The 17,363-nt window shown below is 45.3% G+C and overlaps 1 protein-coding gene across 2 annotated transcripts in view; it reads left to right on the plus strand.

Annotated features, from left to right (window-relative positions):
- The window catches only part of Tmem156 (transmembrane protein 156), a 30,411-nt gene extending 15,449 nt beyond the window's left edge, over positions 1-14,962 (plus strand). The window contains exons 2-7 of one of the 2 annotated variants that reach the window (XM_041671620.1): positions 1,335-1,574; positions 3,138-3,257; positions 4,933-4,959; positions 5,912-5,995; positions 12,619-12,721; positions 14,595-14,962. In XM_041671620.1, coding sequence (XP_041527554.1) covers positions 1,335-1,574; positions 3,138-3,257; positions 4,933-4,959; positions 5,912-5,995; positions 12,619-12,721; positions 14,595-14,628 — 608 coding nt within the window. In that variant the 3' untranslated portion in view covers positions 14,629-14,962. The remainder of the gene's footprint in view (positions 1-1,334; positions 1,575-3,137; positions 3,258-4,932; positions 4,960-5,911; positions 5,996-12,618; positions 12,722-14,594) is intronic. The other variant, XM_041671619.1, reaches the window with a different exon arrangement.
- The last annotated feature ends 2,401 nt before the right edge of the window (positions 14,963-17,363 follow it).

Below are 17,363 nucleotides of genomic sequence, written 5' to 3' on the forward strand. Positions count from 1 at the left end.
ACATAAGACTGTGACGTTACGTGGAATAAGATCATCCTAGATACGGTTTTAAGATGAGATCATCATCCTGGGACCTAGTCCAGGATGACTGACATCCTTAGACAAAGGAGAAGTGTGATTCTTTAAAGTGCTCGCCAGGCAAGCGTGAAGACCCGAGTTAGATACTCAGAACCACATCCCTGTAATCCCTGCAATGGGGAGGTAGAGACAGAAGGATCCCTGGGGTTTAATGACCATCCGGTTTAGCCAATCAGCAAGCCCCAGGTTCCAATGAGAGACCACATCTTAACAACACACGGTTTCTGCAGAATCACATGGTTCGCTTCTCCCTCCACATGGACATGCATACATGCACTCAGGGACACACACGCCAGTTTACCTGTGCACACACCATGCAGATATGTGGACACAGAGAAACAGACCCATTCGGAAAAAATGCCATGTGTGAATGAAGAAAGAGACCAAGGTTGCGCTTCCGCGAATCAATGAAAGCCAGCGATTACTGCCAACCTCCAGAAGAGAGGAACAAGTGCAGTCTTCTCCACAGTCCTTCCAGCCTTAGGTCTATGGGCTAGAGATGGTCTGGAAAGCTGGCTCAGCAGTTGAGAGCACCGACTGCTCTTCCAGAAAACCTGGGCTCAATTCCCAGCACCCACATGGCTGCTCACAACCAATTGTAACTCCAGACCCAGGGGATCCAATGCCTTCATCTGGTTCCCATGGGTACCAGGTTGCACATGGTACACACATGTGCACACACAAAGGTTAAAAATGTCCATGCACATTAAAATTTTAAAAAGAAAAAGAAGTATGAGAAAAAATTCTGTTCATTAGGTCACCCAGTTTATAGTACTTTGTCACATCTGTAGAAAGCATGGGCTATGTGGAGTGGAAAACACTGTGAACCTTTTGAACAATTTGACCTGTCCCAGATCAGGAACAGATATTCATGGAAATATCTGTGTGTTCTCTGAGAGGTTCCAATCCTATTTTAATCTTACTTCTATCATTTTCATAACTTTTTTTTTAAAATCACCTTGATAATTAATTGTAGTGTACAAAACTTTGTTTTCTATTTTGTTTTAAAGAAAAGAGATTTAAGACTTTGTTTGTTTGGTTATATTTTCTTTTTTCGAGACAGGGTCTTGCTGTGTACCTCTGTGAGACTTGGTATTGACTACATGACATTCATGTTCCTCCAACCTGTAAGTCTTGCCTCAGCATCCTGCGGGTTACAGGTGTGCACCGGCACACCCAGTGAGACTCAGCTCTGAATTGCGTCTTCTGGCTAAATACTACCACTCTGAAAATACCCTTCCTTCATCTCTTTCTAGGTCTCATCACGACAGGATCACTGGAAGTGAAGGCAAACGACTTTTACTCACCCTGCCAGCACTATAATGTCACCGTCGCTCTTCTAGTTGACCCTATGAAAGAATATAACGCTACCTGTACCCCTGAAGCCCACCCTGGGAAACCACCCAGGGGAGATTCTCTAAACCACACTTGTGGAATTATGGAAAACATGAGTAACTGTACTCATGTTTCCTTGCGCCTCGCAATAGATGTGAAATGTAAGTTTGAAGGGAAATGAGGGAGAAATAGAGAAGTCGGGTACCCATACATAAAATTAAGAAGGGGCTGTGAAATTCACCAGAAGTCAAATAGCTGAAAATTTCATTATGGAAATAATACTGCCCCAAAATATTAATCCTTTTTTATCTGTTTACTTGATTTTAAGATGTGTTTTATGGGACTCAGCCATAACCTGAGACAGAGGTGGTATGTCTGGGTTTGTGATTTGAGGGCTACCCAAGGTCCTCTGCCCTAGGGTAACTGCAGCCTGTCTGGTATCTGCGCTTGATGGAAAGTCACCAGTCCTCAATACTCAGAGGGGGAGTTTTCTTAAAGATTAGGCTCTGGCGCGTGTGCGTGTGCGTGTGCGTGTGTGTGTGTGTGTGTGTGTGTGTGACTGGCTGATTCTGAGGAGAAAGAATCTCAGACATTTAAATTCTTTTCGAGGCTGATTAAGTTCCTTGCATCCTGTTCCGAACCCCACAGTTAATATTTTCTGCTAAGCAGTGTACCCCCACCTCAGCCATAAAATGTATTCTTAGAAAACATTTTATACTATATTCATTTAGTGAGTACCTTCTGTATGTCAACCACCATGCCCGGCACCATGCCCGGCACCATGCCCGGCACCATGCCCGGATGGGGGCCAGGAGTCAGACGAACATAAAACCAGAGAAAAGAATCACACAGCCCCCCCGGAGCTGCAGGTGTTATGACAGAACTGTTTGCTAGACATTTGGGTACTCTAAAAAGATGAAAGCTTTCTCCATCACTTTAGGATTCTTCACTAAAGCTTAATCATTTTAAAGGTGGTTAATAGTTTTAAATTATGCCTGTCATATACGGTGTAGCCTCCTCAAATGATACAGTTAACTGGGCGCCAAGTGTTCAGTCACAGGAGTCTCTGGGGACGTTTTCCATCCACGCTGTAACACTGGCAGAAACAGGGTCTAGTCACTCAGTCCTCGGCCTCTGCCTTCCGTCGCTGCCCCATGCCCCTCGCTCTTGCTGTGCCTTTGCTAATTTGAGGGCTTATTTGGGGCTGCATGGCCCACGACCAAGATGATTAATCGCACACAACCCTGATATAAGGCTGCTTTGTGGCACTCTTGATGTACAACGAGGAAATTGATATTGGCATCACCTGGAAGTGAAATTAAATGCCAGGATTTTGAATTAAATGGATCCCTGGGAGCCACTTGGCCAATTTCCTCATTTAGTAGCTTCATTTAATATATTGGAAAAGTGTTCAGGAGAGCAAGGATCCCTGTTAAGTTAAGGCAGCAAATAGCTTTTCTGCCAAAGGCATACACCTCCACTTGGCCTCTTATCTCATGCTCTGTCTCATTGTGTCGAATTTTTTTATTTTATATATATTTATTTGTGTGTGCATGTCTGCCATGACACATGAGTCCAGGCTAAAGGACAACTCGCAGGAGTTGGTTCTGTCCTTCCTCTGTGTGAGTTTTCGGGGCAGACCTCAGAGGGTTGGCGAGTACCTACGCCTGCCACCTTTACTGATTTTTAGAGTGCCTAAATTCTTTTCTTTTTAATTTTTACAGCTGTCACTTGTCCCATGAAGATCACTTGGTACATTTTAGTGTTATTAGTTTTTATGGTCGGCATCATCCTCATTATCCACAAAATCCTTGAGGACCACAGGAGAGTGCGGAGGTGGCAGAGTAAGTACCGGGAAAATAGCCCCCGGCCATATGGCTTTCCCCGGGGAAACACGCACACACACCTGTCCGCCCCAGATTTTCGTTTTAGCTCGGTTGGCCACTTACTGTGTTCCTCCTCTGTGTAAATGCTGGTTCTGGAGAATCTAAAGGAAAGACAGCAGCACCAGCATTCAGGGGCCATTCTCCTACACGGACAGGCAAACAGTCAGGAAGAAAGGCAGGGTGAAAAAGAGGAGCTGTCCCCGATGGTGGCTGGGAGGGCTTAGTGGAAGTGAGGGCAGACACTTGCAGAGCTAGAGACCCAGAGCAGAGGGGTCTCTAGGTGACCATATGAGAGTAAAAATCTTTAATAAGTGTAGGGGGTGTTGATGGAGTTTGGGTGGGACGGAACTAGAAGGGCTTCTTAAGTCAGAACAGTGGGAGCAGTGTTAAACAGCTTTGGTAATTAGCATGACCTGGGCACTCATCTAGCAGGGTGGATTGTAACACTGCATGTGCATACCCTGGCTACATATCAGACTTGATTGACAGTTCTTCGGTAATCAGTTGATCTCTTAAAGACTGTATAAAAGCATCGCCATGATAGCAGACTCTGAAGACATCAGACCCTTGTATTACCTCCTATAGCTTTGAGTGAGTTACCATTGCTAAACACGGTTTTCCTCAACTGTCCTACCCGGTACTTGCCTCTGCCACATGGAGCTGGGGTAGAGGCTGAAATAAAGAGATCACCCAAGGAGTTGAATATCGTCAGGGCACAGCCAGTTCTCTCTCTCTTTCTCTCATTCTGGTTTCTCTGTTTTGTTTTGCAATGGAGTTCTCCGTGTAATAGCCTTGACTGTCTTGGAACTCGCTCTGCAGACCAGGCTGTTGTCAAACTCACAGAGATCCACCTGTCTCTGCCTCCCAAGTGCTGGGATTAAAGAAAGGTGTGTGCCACCACTTGGTTTCCCAATGAAGGCTTGTAGTATGGCTGGGTGCGTTCGCTTCTTATGTTCTTTGACAGGCAAGGTTGTTTAATAAATAATGTTCACCTGCAGCAAGGGTGCCGTTGATTCTTTGAGTTAATTCTCTGTGGCAGGGATTTTTTTGAGAGTCGTTGCAGAACGAGTCTCATCTCTGATCCCTTAGTAATAAAGGTCTGCCGCGTCATGGTTAATGACATGACCATGTTGAGTCTTTGTAGAACAACAGTTTCCACTGGGTGATCAAAGCGTGTGTCCTGGATGGCCTTAACTGTCACCTTGACACAGCCTAGAATAACATCAGCAGGGAGTCTCAAGGGATGCATTGCCCAGATCAGCTTGGCCTTTGGTCGTGTCTGTGTGGTGGTGGGGTTGTCCTGATTCCTTACCGATGCGGGCACCATCCCTAAGCAGGCAGTCCTGAACTGGATAAGAAAGCTAGCTGAGTACATGCCAGACTGCAAGCCAGCTAACAGGCGGCAGCCTCCCCATTCCTGCTCTACTTCCTGGCCATGAGCTGAGTTCCCTGGTGGGAGGTGGCACCATGCAGCAGAGTTAGCAGGACTGCCTTGACTCCCATCAGTGCTAGACTGTGACCCAGAAGTAGAAGACAAATAAGACCTTTCCCCTTTTTGTCCTGGTATTTGTCGTGGCCACCGGGTAAAACCACAGCAGTATGGAAACAGTACTATTATTTTTGCTTTTTGCAGAAAAAGCGGGGGAACTCCCAAACTCAGGTAAGTTAGCAGTTTTGTAAAAATCTACACAATTAATAAAATGTCAGAGTAAAACTTGGCATCTTCTAGGCATTGAAATGTGTGGTAGTTGAAAATAATTCAAAGTTCTACATTTCTTGAACCATTTTTCATGTATGAATACAGACTAAGAAAGATACGAGGTAGGAAAATGCCTAGAAAGACACAGGCCACAGTGGGAAGTACGTTAAATTCTTTCAAACGTCTATCCAGAATACAAATTCAATGGCTTTCTAAGTGTTTTCCTTGCAAGTCTAAATATATAAAGCAATGAAAAATATCACAATACTCATGCTACTTACTAGACATAACTAATCTGCAATACTTCTTAAATATTCTGCGTATCATATCCATATAGACAAAAATAGCATTTTGTAAATACTGGCTGGTGCCTTTTCAAGAATAGATAGACATAACAGTATGTATGATAGTGGAGAAACCATTACTTTTAGAAAGAGACTGGTTTTGTTGTTATTGGTGTGTGGGTTTTTGTTTGTTGTTTGTTTGTTTGGAGATAGGAATTGACTATGTGGCTCTGGCTGTCGTAGAACTCACTGTGTAGACAAGGCTGGCCTCGAACTCACATAGATATATCTGCTCTGCTGTTGGGGTGCCCGGGGTTAAAGGCTTGTGCCCACATGCGCCTGTGTTGGTTAGTGAAAGGACGATAAAAATTCCGGCTGCCGTGTTGCTCCAGATTCCCTTGTGGCCAATCCTGTCTCCTTGACAATCTAAGCTATCACAGGGAGCACAGTGGCAATGTGACTTTGAAAGGGAGTGACACAGGGGCCACTATGTAGTCCAGGTGGCCTTCAGACTCAGGATCCTCCTGCCTCATTCGCCAAGCGCTGCAATTAGAGGCCTAAACCACCACCACATGTGACAGAATGTGCTCATTTGGTATCTAAATCTTTAATTTCTTTTCTTGGAATAGGTCGTAAACCCAAATCTGCAACCGTTCTCTTAAGAGGAAGTGACTCTGCGAAGCTGAGCGTCTTGAATATGACGGCTATTCCAGGTGAGTTCTGCAGTTTCAAACAGCGCAGGACGGGAAATGCCAAGGCGGCACCCTCTCCGCACACCGCAAACTCCAGACCCGAGTTCATTTTAAGTAGCCTTGAGTTTAGAATAAAGGAACTGTGGGCGACTGTAATCCAGCTCCGTACATCTCATTATCAGGGGACAATTATGATCAAAGCCATCTCCTTAAATAACGGAAAGTTTGCCTAATTGGCAAGAAGAAGCTCGCGTAAGCAGGCAAGGGAGAGAACGCCATGGGGAACGAGCCGGGGATTTATTTTTAAACGAGACAAGATACTATTATTTCTCAGAGTTGCGAGAGGTAATTGTACAGTGGGCAGAGCTTCTGCTGGAGCCTTCACTTCACGGGGCGTCGTTGTGTAAAGAGAACTTCTAATAGCCTCAATTAAAAAGGCCCTGTCCTCGCCCGAGAAGGGGGAGGGAGGAAGGGGATCCTAATTAGAGCAGCTAAGAGGGCTGTGAACACAGATGCCGGTTCCAACTTCATCTTTTTAATTGCGCGGCCTGCTGTCAAACCACATTAAAACGAAAGCCGATGACGTGGACAGGGTAAAGGTCCTCCTTTTCCTTCACCAAAGAGAAAGGATTTTTAAAAAACTGGAAATTCCACCTAGGTAGGGCCTTGGGCATGCTAGGCAAACACTCTATCTACATCGCTGAGCTATGTTCCCCCAGCCTCCCCACCTTTTTAATTTTGAGGTAGGAGCCCACTAAATTGCCCAGGCTGGCCTTGAATTGACTTAGATTTGTGACCCTGTGTCACGAGGCCTGGCTTGCGTTTAGATTTCATTTTAATCTCTTGCAGTCTGTGTGACAGTTCCTGGCTATTCTCTCTCTTTCTCTGTGAGACAAGGGCTTACTATGTAGCCCAGGCTGGCCTCAAGCTTATAGCTCTGTCTCTGTCCCCCACCCTGCCCCGTAGGATTATGCTCATTTGCCTGGCGACAGAGGATGTTTTTGACGTCTTTTTGATATTGTTTATATTCTTTGTTTCCAGCGGGTGAGCAGCCGCTTGCACTAGTTGAGAAGCTTGCACAAAAGGAAGCTTCATATCTGGTGTGCAAACCCTTTCCAAACATGAGAGGAAACTGGATAACTTCCTGCTTCCACTGCAGGACAATGGCAGCCACCTAGAGGCCCGCCCAGCACTTTACAGGGGACCCTGTGCCCAAGGCTTCTGTTAACTACTGAAACAGGCAGTCAGATAGACCCTTAGCCTGGGAACAAATTAGCTTGGATGCAGCTCAAGATATCAATCTACATAATCTGGTAACGGAAAATTATTAAGCCAGGGTTAGTAGTAAGCATCAGCTGGACAATTCTTAACATTAGCTGTCTAGGAGTCAAGTGAATGGACATTTTGTGTGGTTCACAAAGATTTCGTTTAATTAATGACATAAAAGCCCCCAGAGTTGTTTTAGGGTGAGAAATCATCTTTTAAAGGAAGAAAATGGCAATTCTGCTGCTCGTCTCTCTTGTCTAGTGTACCTGCCCGTACCCCAGGAATGGTTCAGCCCACCTCTGCTGGGTTTTGTGATTGCCCAAGGAAGCCTGGCTGTTTCCTAGCCATAATTCTGAGCACAGCAGTCTTGTCTGAGAACAAGTCAATTGTTCCCCTGTCACCTCAGATAATTGCGGGAGTCACAAATTTTAAGGCCTGGCTAGCCACGAGATGAACCTCACAAGTTTTATTTATGAGCCTGAGGTTTTCCTAGCCCCGAAGAAGCTGTCATGGGGCTGCCTTCTCTGTAACGGCTCTCACTAAAAAACCCTCTGGTTTTAGTACCAGACATATTGTAGGAATGTTCAGGGCAGACCCAGGGGGGTGAGGTTCTTTTTTTAAGGCCAAGGATCCTTTTGAGGCTTAGCATCTTCTAAAGGAAAAGGGGGAGGCCCTTCTCATTTATCGTCCTTTACCCTGAAAGCACCCCTTTCTTCATTCTAAGTCGCTCTTTCCAGTGAGAAGTGGAGAGGAAATCATGTCTCCCCTGAGCTGTCTTTAAGGCTGCTCTTTGTCATGATGGATTACAGGCAGCAGCGAGAGGTAAGGGAAAATGTGCCCATGTGAGTCTCCGGAAATGCGGTACCATGAAGAAAAGAAGCGGAATTCAAAAAAAGCAATGCCTGTGTGTAGCATTCAGCTGAGCCTGGCGTCAGTGCTAGCCACTCGCTCCGGAATGGCCCTGTGGTTCATGACCTACAAGGGTAGTGTTGCCACACAGTACACACCCTGGGATGGAGAGAGGCTCGGCCATCCCCAAATCATCATCCTCTAAAAAACAAGCAAGGAGGACTCAGCAGGACCCTATTCTGCTCAGAGCCTGCCACTGCCACTATTAGAGCCACATGGAACATGTGTGCCTCTGATGCTCTTCTCCTTCCCCGAGAAACGGGATGGTTCATGTTGTCTGTCTTCGTGTTGATTTCCTTACTGTCTTATCCATTCAGTGAATATCGTCACATGGGTGACGACGTCACATTACCTGTTCTGTATCCTTCACTGTAGCATAGCCCTTGGGATCCCATTCATTCATGATAAGAGTTTATGAAGCAGCACAACCCTAGGGAGAAGTGGGTATAGAGAAGGGGAGCTGATGTCATGGCACACACCTTCAATCTCAGCACACGGGAGGGAGGCAGAGACAGGATGATGTCTGTGAGTTCGAGTCCAGCCTGGTCTCTGCAATGAGTTCCTGGACAACCAGAGCTGCACACTAAGACCCTGTATCAAAAAATATCAGAAATAAATTTAAAAGTTAGAAAAGAAACGAGTCTTAAGGATGAGAAAGGTGAACACAAACATGAACATGGACACACAGAGCAGGAATAATCAGAAGGAACATAATTCTCCTTCATTGGAAACATGGACAGTGAATTTTGTAGAATTGCTAAGGGTATCAAGGAGCAATGAGAAACAATGACCATTTTAAGAAAGGCATTTTAAAGGGGATTTTATTTTTTATGTGTGGGTTTGTACACCACACACACACACACACACACACACACACACACACACACGCATGTACCTTTGCCCACAGAGTCCAGACAAGGCTGTTGGATCACCAAGAGCTAGAGAGAGAGGTTGTAGGGGGATAGCCTGATTCATAGCACCCCCAAATAAAACTAATGGCAATGGAAAGTTATAATTCCCAGCATGTTCATGGCCGGGATAATAAAGACTGTGCAGGTTTCAATTGCCTGCAGAAGAGAAGATGAATGGCTGGTGCCAGATGTTTTGCAACTAAGCAAGATAACATGAAAGTTTAATTTTTACTTGCTTTACCCATAATATCGATGACTCTTAAAATGCCAGTTGGGTTCATAATGCAGAGAAGGTTATAGCTATCTGCTTGGTTACAGACTAGATCAAAATGCAAAGGATGGCTTTCTTTGCCGGAAGAGTCCACAGCTGGAATAGAATGATTTATTATAGGCGTTCATTGAATGCCTTTATGTGACAGTCATTTATACCAGCTCTGGAAGAACAGACTGCAGAACATATGCTTTGAACAAGTCCTCCATCTTTGCCCAGATGGTCCTTGCCTTGACCCTCTGTCCTCCCTTGATACCCACCATGTACATCCCCATTCCAAGCCTGACTTTGCCTTATGATCTGGGCTTAACCGACACGTTCCAAGACAAATAAATAATCACAAAAAATAAGTAAGCCAGTTATCAAAACATTTGCAAGAAGGAGGACCTGAATTCAAGAACAGCCAGGACCTATAGGAAAAGCTGATTGTAGGGACAGAGACAGGCTGATCTCTCGGGCTCACTGGTCAGGCTACTTGGGTGAGGCTCAGGCCAGTGAGAGACCCCGTTTCAAAATAAAACATCAACATGAGGCACACAGGACCTGAGGAGGAATGACGTGTCTGGCCTCAAAATGCACACACGTTTACTTGTGCATACACATCAGCACCCGCCCCCACACTCCTTTCACATACATAAAAAGTAAAATGTAACTGAATAAGTAGTTTGGAGGCAAGCACATGAAAAATTTGATGGGAAAGACGGGCTTCCCAACCAAGAGAAGAAGGCTTAGATATGTTCTCCACTGGGAGACAGACCAGAAACTCACCCGGAACAAAGCATTGTGAGAACACCCTGCAGGTTACACGGAAGGAATACAGTATTACGTGGGAAGGATGAAATGAGGTTAGACCCAGATGTCCCAGATGTAAAAGACCTCTGAAAAGTGATAGAAACCTGTTTCTTTTTTTTTTTTTGAGGGGGGAGGGTAAGCATTGCATTGCAGGGCAACCTGGACGTTGTCACAGGAAGTGTGATAAGGCCTTTCTTCTACTGTGGAAATCCATTGTTTCTGAGACTCAGTCAGGCTGAAAACCACACTGGGGTTCTTTGAAAAACATTAAAGACCTTTGGAGGTTCCTGAAAAGCATCAAGTGTTTGAGTGAGAGAATTGACAAATTCTTGAAAAGACATTTATGACGTTTAAATATATTTCTGATAGCTTGTGCTGCCTTAGCTAGAGTTGGCGAATTATTAGGGTTTGAAGGAAACTATTTTCCAGGGCAATGTGAGAGGAAACGTTTCACTTGTCTTAGCTATTTTGAAGAAGAAATTAAAATGACACACATCTATCTGACTTTGGATGTTTTTTAAAATCAGTTTTTAGAAGTTTTGCTATTAGCATATGAGTTGCATGACTTTGGATACTAGGGGACGCCGAAGATAACATACCACTAGAGGGAGGGTATTCCCAACTAGGTATCATTTTGACAGGTAATAGCTTTCCTTCTGACAGTGTGGTCATATTGTGCTATAAAACATCCACACTCTGAATCCACAAGCAGACAATGTGCAGCTGGCTCTCCAGGCAGATGACCCTTATTAATTCTGCATGATAATTATTTCATTTTATGAATAGACTCCTTTGATATGACCTTTAAAAAGAGCAGTCTCCAAATCTCAGATTGCAGAAGGCCAAAGACATCTTGTCGGGGCACATCTAAGCAATTGTTTGCACAGAAAATTTATTCCAAAAGCTTTCATGCACACCCAAGTCACTTTGGAAGTCTAGAACATTCAGACTCCCAGGCTTCTAGGAAGGGACATTCAAATCCAATAGATCTGGGGACAGAGCCCAAGAACCTGCGTTTTTAATTACCGCCTCTGGTGACATTCAGGCCGAGACTCTGTCGATCACTATATTCGTTTCAACTGTGTAATCAATTACCGCAAACTTTGTTGCTTAGCGCGACATAATGCGTCGTGTTATTTCTGCTTCTGCGGGTTGGAAGCTGGTCACTCCTTATCTGAGCATGACTCAGCTTTGAGACTTCCAAAACTGCAATCAAGAGGTCAGCCATGCTGCAGTCTCTCCCAGAGCTCTGCTTCCAGGCTCATGTCTGGCAGAAGGCACTTCCTTGCTGGAGGGTTCTGAGGACTCTGGCTTCTTACTGTCTGTGTGCCACTGCTCCTTCATGTCACCTACAGTTCTCCACGACTGTTTGCTTCTAGAATCTTTCTGATCTTGGGATCTTGATCTGAGAAGACCTGGTCTCTCTTTGGAGAGCTTTGTTATGAATCAGGCTCGGACTCAGTCGAGATAATCCCCCTTTCTGTCAGCTTAAATCCAAGCAGTTTGGGATGCTGATTACATTTGTAAAACAGTGTCCTCTTCACTCAATACTAGACACTAATCATGGTTTTTAGGAACTCTGAGGCGGGGCTGGGCTGATGGGAGTGGCACCCTGGAAGTAGTTGGTACTCATTGTCCGTGAAATAAAATCAAAGGATGCTCAGGCCTTAAGTGCGAGGATTCAGCGAGGAGGAGACAACAGGGAGCAGGGAGTTCTGGGCCCAGGTGGAGACTGTTTCCCATCTCATTTGACTCTCTTGTTTGGGGGTGTTTGGTCATCTTATCCTTTAGAAGACTAACTGTGGAATAAATGCTAATTTTAATAGTGATTTTAGCCAGCTTCAGATTGCATTCTCAGGAAATGGTGTAGTAGGAGCTGCGGGTTGCATTCCGCCACCCAGCTCCTGCCACCGGCTAGCTTTACCCGAAATAACAACACACAAATTGTATTCTTTTAAACACTGCTTGGCCCATTATATCTAGCCTCTTCTTGGCTAACTCTCGCACCTGGACTAGCCCATTTCTAATAAAGTATGTAGCACTGAGGTGCGCTTACCAGGAAGATGCTAGTCTACTTCCATCCTGGGACGGAGCTTGATCGTGTCTGCCCGGGAGAGGGGAGCATGGCGTTTCTGCTCCAGAGAGCAGAGCTGTCGAGTCTGAGCTCACTTCCTCCTCCTCCCAGCATTCTGTTCTGTTTACTCCACCCACCTATGTTTTAACCTATGAGGCCAAGTAGTTTCTTTATTATAATTAACCAGTGACCTTCCTCCATCAAAATGGGGTGAGGAGCTGAAGGAGGAAATGAGGGTACATACCTGAACTTGAGGGAAGTGGGCTTAAAGTATTAGAACCATCTGAAAGGAATTGAATGAGCGACAGAAACTGCTCAGCTCCTTTTTAAAAGGAGGGCAGGGTTCCCTTCCAATCCATCCATATTACAAGTTCTTTTTGTCTTGCTATTGACTGACACGGCTCTTTGTCTTAAACTGTAGAGTCCACTGGAAGGCTGCCCTCGGTGCGGATCATGGAGATGCTCCCCCCAATACCAGAACTCGAAGTCACTTCTGCAGTGCTCCAGCAAGATCAATATACACAGTGAGTGATGCCTAGCCTTATTGATGGTTTGACCAGTGCATTATAAATATGAATGGCCTCAGGGAACTCTGCTTGCCCCTCATCAGCATTTCTGTCTGGGCGGAGGACATAGAAGTTATAAACTTGTGAAGCCAGCCCACTGAAATTCGGTGACATGAGCTAAAGTGCCCATTTTCTCCAAGATTCAGGAAGGATCAGCAAACTAATCTCTCGGTCTATTAGACTAATCTCTCGGTCTGTGCAACTGTCCCTGAAATGTCAGCTCATCCCTTGGCATCGCTTGTCCTGGAGTCGAGCGGTAAATCAGTCAGAGCATGATTAAAGGGGTTGTGAGATTTGTTTAGTCCAGCCCATTTATCCAGTCATTGAAACAAAACTTTACCTTTGGCATCTGATACCCTAGAGGAATGTGCCTTGATTAATATATTCTAATTTAAAAATATGCTCAGAGGTGTCTTCAAGATGCTTTCCATTCATTCAGCAAATGTGTATTAAGTGACTGCAGTGACACAAGGTCACATACGGTGGTAACAGAAAGGGGGAGGGAAAGCTCACCTACGGCATCTCTAGGTACCCTCCCATTGTGCTTCATCATGGCCGGTCTTGTTCCTAAGACTTCATAGTACTTGAGAGGCTATTGGTCCAGGCTCTAGCAGAAAACTAGTGTTTTATTCAAATTGAGTAAGTCAAAGTTTAATAGTCTATCAAGACAGGATGTGAAAAGTGAAAACTCTGGGGGGGGGGGAGAGAGAGAGAGAGAGAGAGAGAAAGAGTCTGTTTTGTTTAGGAAGAGTTGTCTGATAAGGGGCTTGACCTCAAACAAAGGATATCATAGCTTTGGTTGCCCTGAAGAGAGAGGGAGGAAAAACCAAGCCGAACCCTGCCCTTCCTTTGCTCAGCTGTGCTAGCCTTCTCCACTGGCTAAGGCTAAGCAAGGATAGACAGACTAAGCCAAGGTGAAGTGGCTTGTGCAGCCTTTTGGCAGGGCACCAAGTGGATAGAAGGAAGGGTAGAGTTGATCTGGAGAGGTAACTAAAGATCCAGTCCAAACGGCCAATGTGCAAAGTGCAAACCTAGCGGTGTGGATACGTGTGTGTTCAAGAAGGAAGTCTGGCAGGACTTCGTGTGGTCAGGGTCTGCCGTTGGCTAGAAATTCCTAGGTTTGATTAATGAGAGTGCCAAGAAAGTCTTCCTGAGCCCCACGTCTGTTTCCTCCCACGCCGGTCCTCATGCCGGGACTGTTCAAGCTCACAGATAAATATTCTCCACTTTGGTTATTTGCCTCAAATAGGAACTTTGTGTCAAGAACTTTACTCCAGGCAAAAGTAACATGGCAGTTAGTGGGGAAATCAGGGTAGAGAAACCGCAATCCCAGTGACGACCAGTGACGAACGTAAGATAAGACAGGGTCTGGAAGAGCTGACGATAGAGCCGCCAGTCAGAGGGCAAGATGCCTAGCTTTTGCTAGACCCTAAATAAACATATGGAATAGAAAAATCACTCCACTGCAGTCCTACCATTACCGTGGGCTGTTTAAACAGAGAGACCTGTACCCACTCCCATGTTTCCATTGAGAGGATGCCAAAGTCCCGTGGTAGCAGAGGCAAGAGGCATCTCTAGGGTTCCTCTGTCCTATGCTTGCAAGGTTCTCATCACTCCAATGCTGTCCTTGTAGGGATACAGTAGGAGCATCATTGTGTAACACAGTAGCGGATAGAGCCCCTAGTCAGTGATGGAAAGAAGGTATTTCATAGTATAGGATACGATGTTTGAAATGAATGATTCAAAATTGTTCTCTACCAATTCTAATTTTAGACAGCACTTAAGAAACTCTTGGGTGAATAATATTCGTTTGCATTTTAAAAACTTTCAGGCTATCCTTGGACAGTCTGGACCAAAGACTTTGAGGAGTTTGGGTCCAACTGAGGAAGTACCGATAGGTGAATGGCAGCGAGGAGACCCTGGCTGCTGAGAACTGGAGAGCGTCTGACCCACGAGACCAAGGAGACGAGTGCGTCAGAGTTGCCGTGAGCCAAGGAGGAACAAGCTGATGGAGTTCATGGGAGAGCAAGCGGGCGCTGACCTCTTCCAGCCATCATTACCTGCTCTACTCAGTGTGGGCCTGAGGACTTCATCTTGAGGAACCAAGAACGACCAAGGATGAAAGTCCTCTCGCTGGGTCATGTTGCAGGCACAGGATGGTTTTCTCCTACACAGATGGACAGTTTCTAGTTGGTAAATTCCTTAAGAGGGTCTGTGTATTTGTTCATACATTTATTTGCCTTTATAAATGTTGCCTCCTTTTGGCATAAGACCATTTTTTTTAAAAAAAAAATTCAAGGATACTGAAATAAAAGGTACTTAAATGAAATGCCTTGAGTATTTAAATTTGATAGCCAATGTTTCCTCTGATTCTTTCGGCTCTCACATCTGCCACAGCCACCATGGATATCATGACTAAGTGTAGGTATCAGTTTCAATACGAAGCATGCATAGATAAGAGGTCAGATCTTCACAGTGAAAAGTAAGCCAGCATTTCCCAGATGCGGTATTCCAATATGATTTCTATGACTAAAGTTGTGTTTCTGAACAGAGGAAGCAAGGAGGCCCCCCCGAGCCCCCCTGACCCATCTCCTGAGAGGCAGGCCAAATGAATCCTTTTCTGACCCTTCTCAGAGACAGCATCTAAGACCCAATGGGAGAGGTGGTTCTCTCATTCCCAAGCCTTACCAGCAGTATCCTCATCTCCAGAGACTCAGGGCAGTTGTAGAACTGGAGCAAAGAGGCCTTGCTAAGTCCCATCTCCACTAATTGTCATTATAGCTCACGACTTTCACACTGCCACGTTCTCTATCACTCTCTGCTGTCCACAAAACACACTCTAAAACACATCCATGTCTTGAGTTGGCTCAGTGGGTAAAGTGCTGTGTACACATGAGGACCCAAATTCTGATCATCAATGCTCATGGAAACGCTGGTTACAGATCTGTAACCCCAGGACTGGGCAGTGGAGACGAATGGATACGCGGGAGGTTGTTGTCTGACCAAAACGACCAGCTCCAGACTCGGTGAGAGACGCTGTCTCCAAAAACGTGGTGGACGGCTGGTGATGTGGCTCAGCAGGCAGGCTGCTCTCTGCCAAGTCTGAAGAACCAAGTTTGATCCCTGGAACCCACACGATGGGAGGAGGAAACTGACCTCCTCATATTGTCTTCTGACTTCCACATATGCAAAGGGGCATGCATGTATACAGATGCACACACACACTAAATATTGTTAATAATGATGATGATAGGGTAGATATGAGGACAACATCTGCTGTCAACCTCTGGTATCTGTGTGTGTATGCATGAGCTTGTGTACCACACACATGGGTACATGCATGCATTCTCTCTCTCTCTCTCTCTCTCACACACACACACACACACACACACATTTACACACACACATTTACACACACACACCCATTTACACACCCATTTACACACACATTTATACACACATATTTACACACACATTTACACACACATTCACACACACACATTCACACACATTTACACACACACACACACACACATTCTTTGGGTTGTCATTTTCCTATAAAGACTGTTGGGCCAAATAAGATTTATTTAAATAAATTAGTATATTTTCTTCTGTTAATTTTTGTTAGATGGGTCTCAGACACAGAATGGTAGGTGTGTGAGAGAGAGAAACGGGAACAACTCTGGCCATCAGGCTTGGGAGCAGGCGCCCTTACCCACTGAGCCGTCTCATGGGCACCATACCTTCCCTCCTGCCACAAACAATTGAGAGGATGGTTTGTATAAGAACTTGTTATTCTTCCTTTCTAGGTCGCAAACTAAAACTGTAATTTCAAAATTTAGGGACTGGAGATTTGACAAGTGGAACTCATTCTGTCTTACTCTGTCTGGGTGTCCCTAATTAGTAGACGAGTCAGCTCGGGTCTCAGATTTTTTTCTGCAGGGGTTTAGGCTTCCCACACGATGAAGTATGGATATTCCACAGTTTCCGAAGAGCCAAATTACTGTTTCTCTTCACATTCCCTATTATGTTCTGACAGATGACTTGGGAATCGATGGGAGCTTGGCTTCCAACAGGCATACATTAAGCTTCTAGTTCTATTGGGTGTGGCGGCTTTCAGAAAGCGATTTCGCTGACTTACACTCAGTATTACTTTACTAAATAGTGAAAACCGTGCGAAGGTATATGGAGCTGGTCTGCCTGTGGGGCACACCGCTGGGCTTGAAAGAGCCGGTGGTTGTGCTGGTGTCCTGCAAGGATCTGACAGAATTGCTTCCAGTTGTGGGGAATTGCTTCTCAGAAAGGTGGCTTCCTCTGGTATCTCAGAATCATGAACCCTACTGGGTACATATATTCCTCCACACCATCCGTTTTGTGGCTATTACTTACAATTATTTTTGCAGTTATTCGTATCTGGCTTTCTCTTTAGACTAGATGCTGTAGGAAGGAAGGGAACATATTTGATTCTGCACACTGGAGCATCTGCCCCGGGACTTCAAATTACAGGGGCACCACAAAAAGGTGGGGAAAGAGAGCCCACTTGTTCATCTCAGGAGCCGAATTGCCTGCTGGTCCCTACCCACAGTTCACTTCCCATAGT

Source organism: Microtus oregoni, unplaced genomic scaffold (genome assembly GCF_018167655.1).
Source record: "Microtus oregoni isolate MIOR12 unplaced genomic scaffold, Mior012 000021F_ref0000039, whole genome shotgun sequence".
NCBI lineage: Eukaryota > Metazoa > Chordata > Mammalia > Rodentia > Cricetidae > Microtus > Microtus oregoni.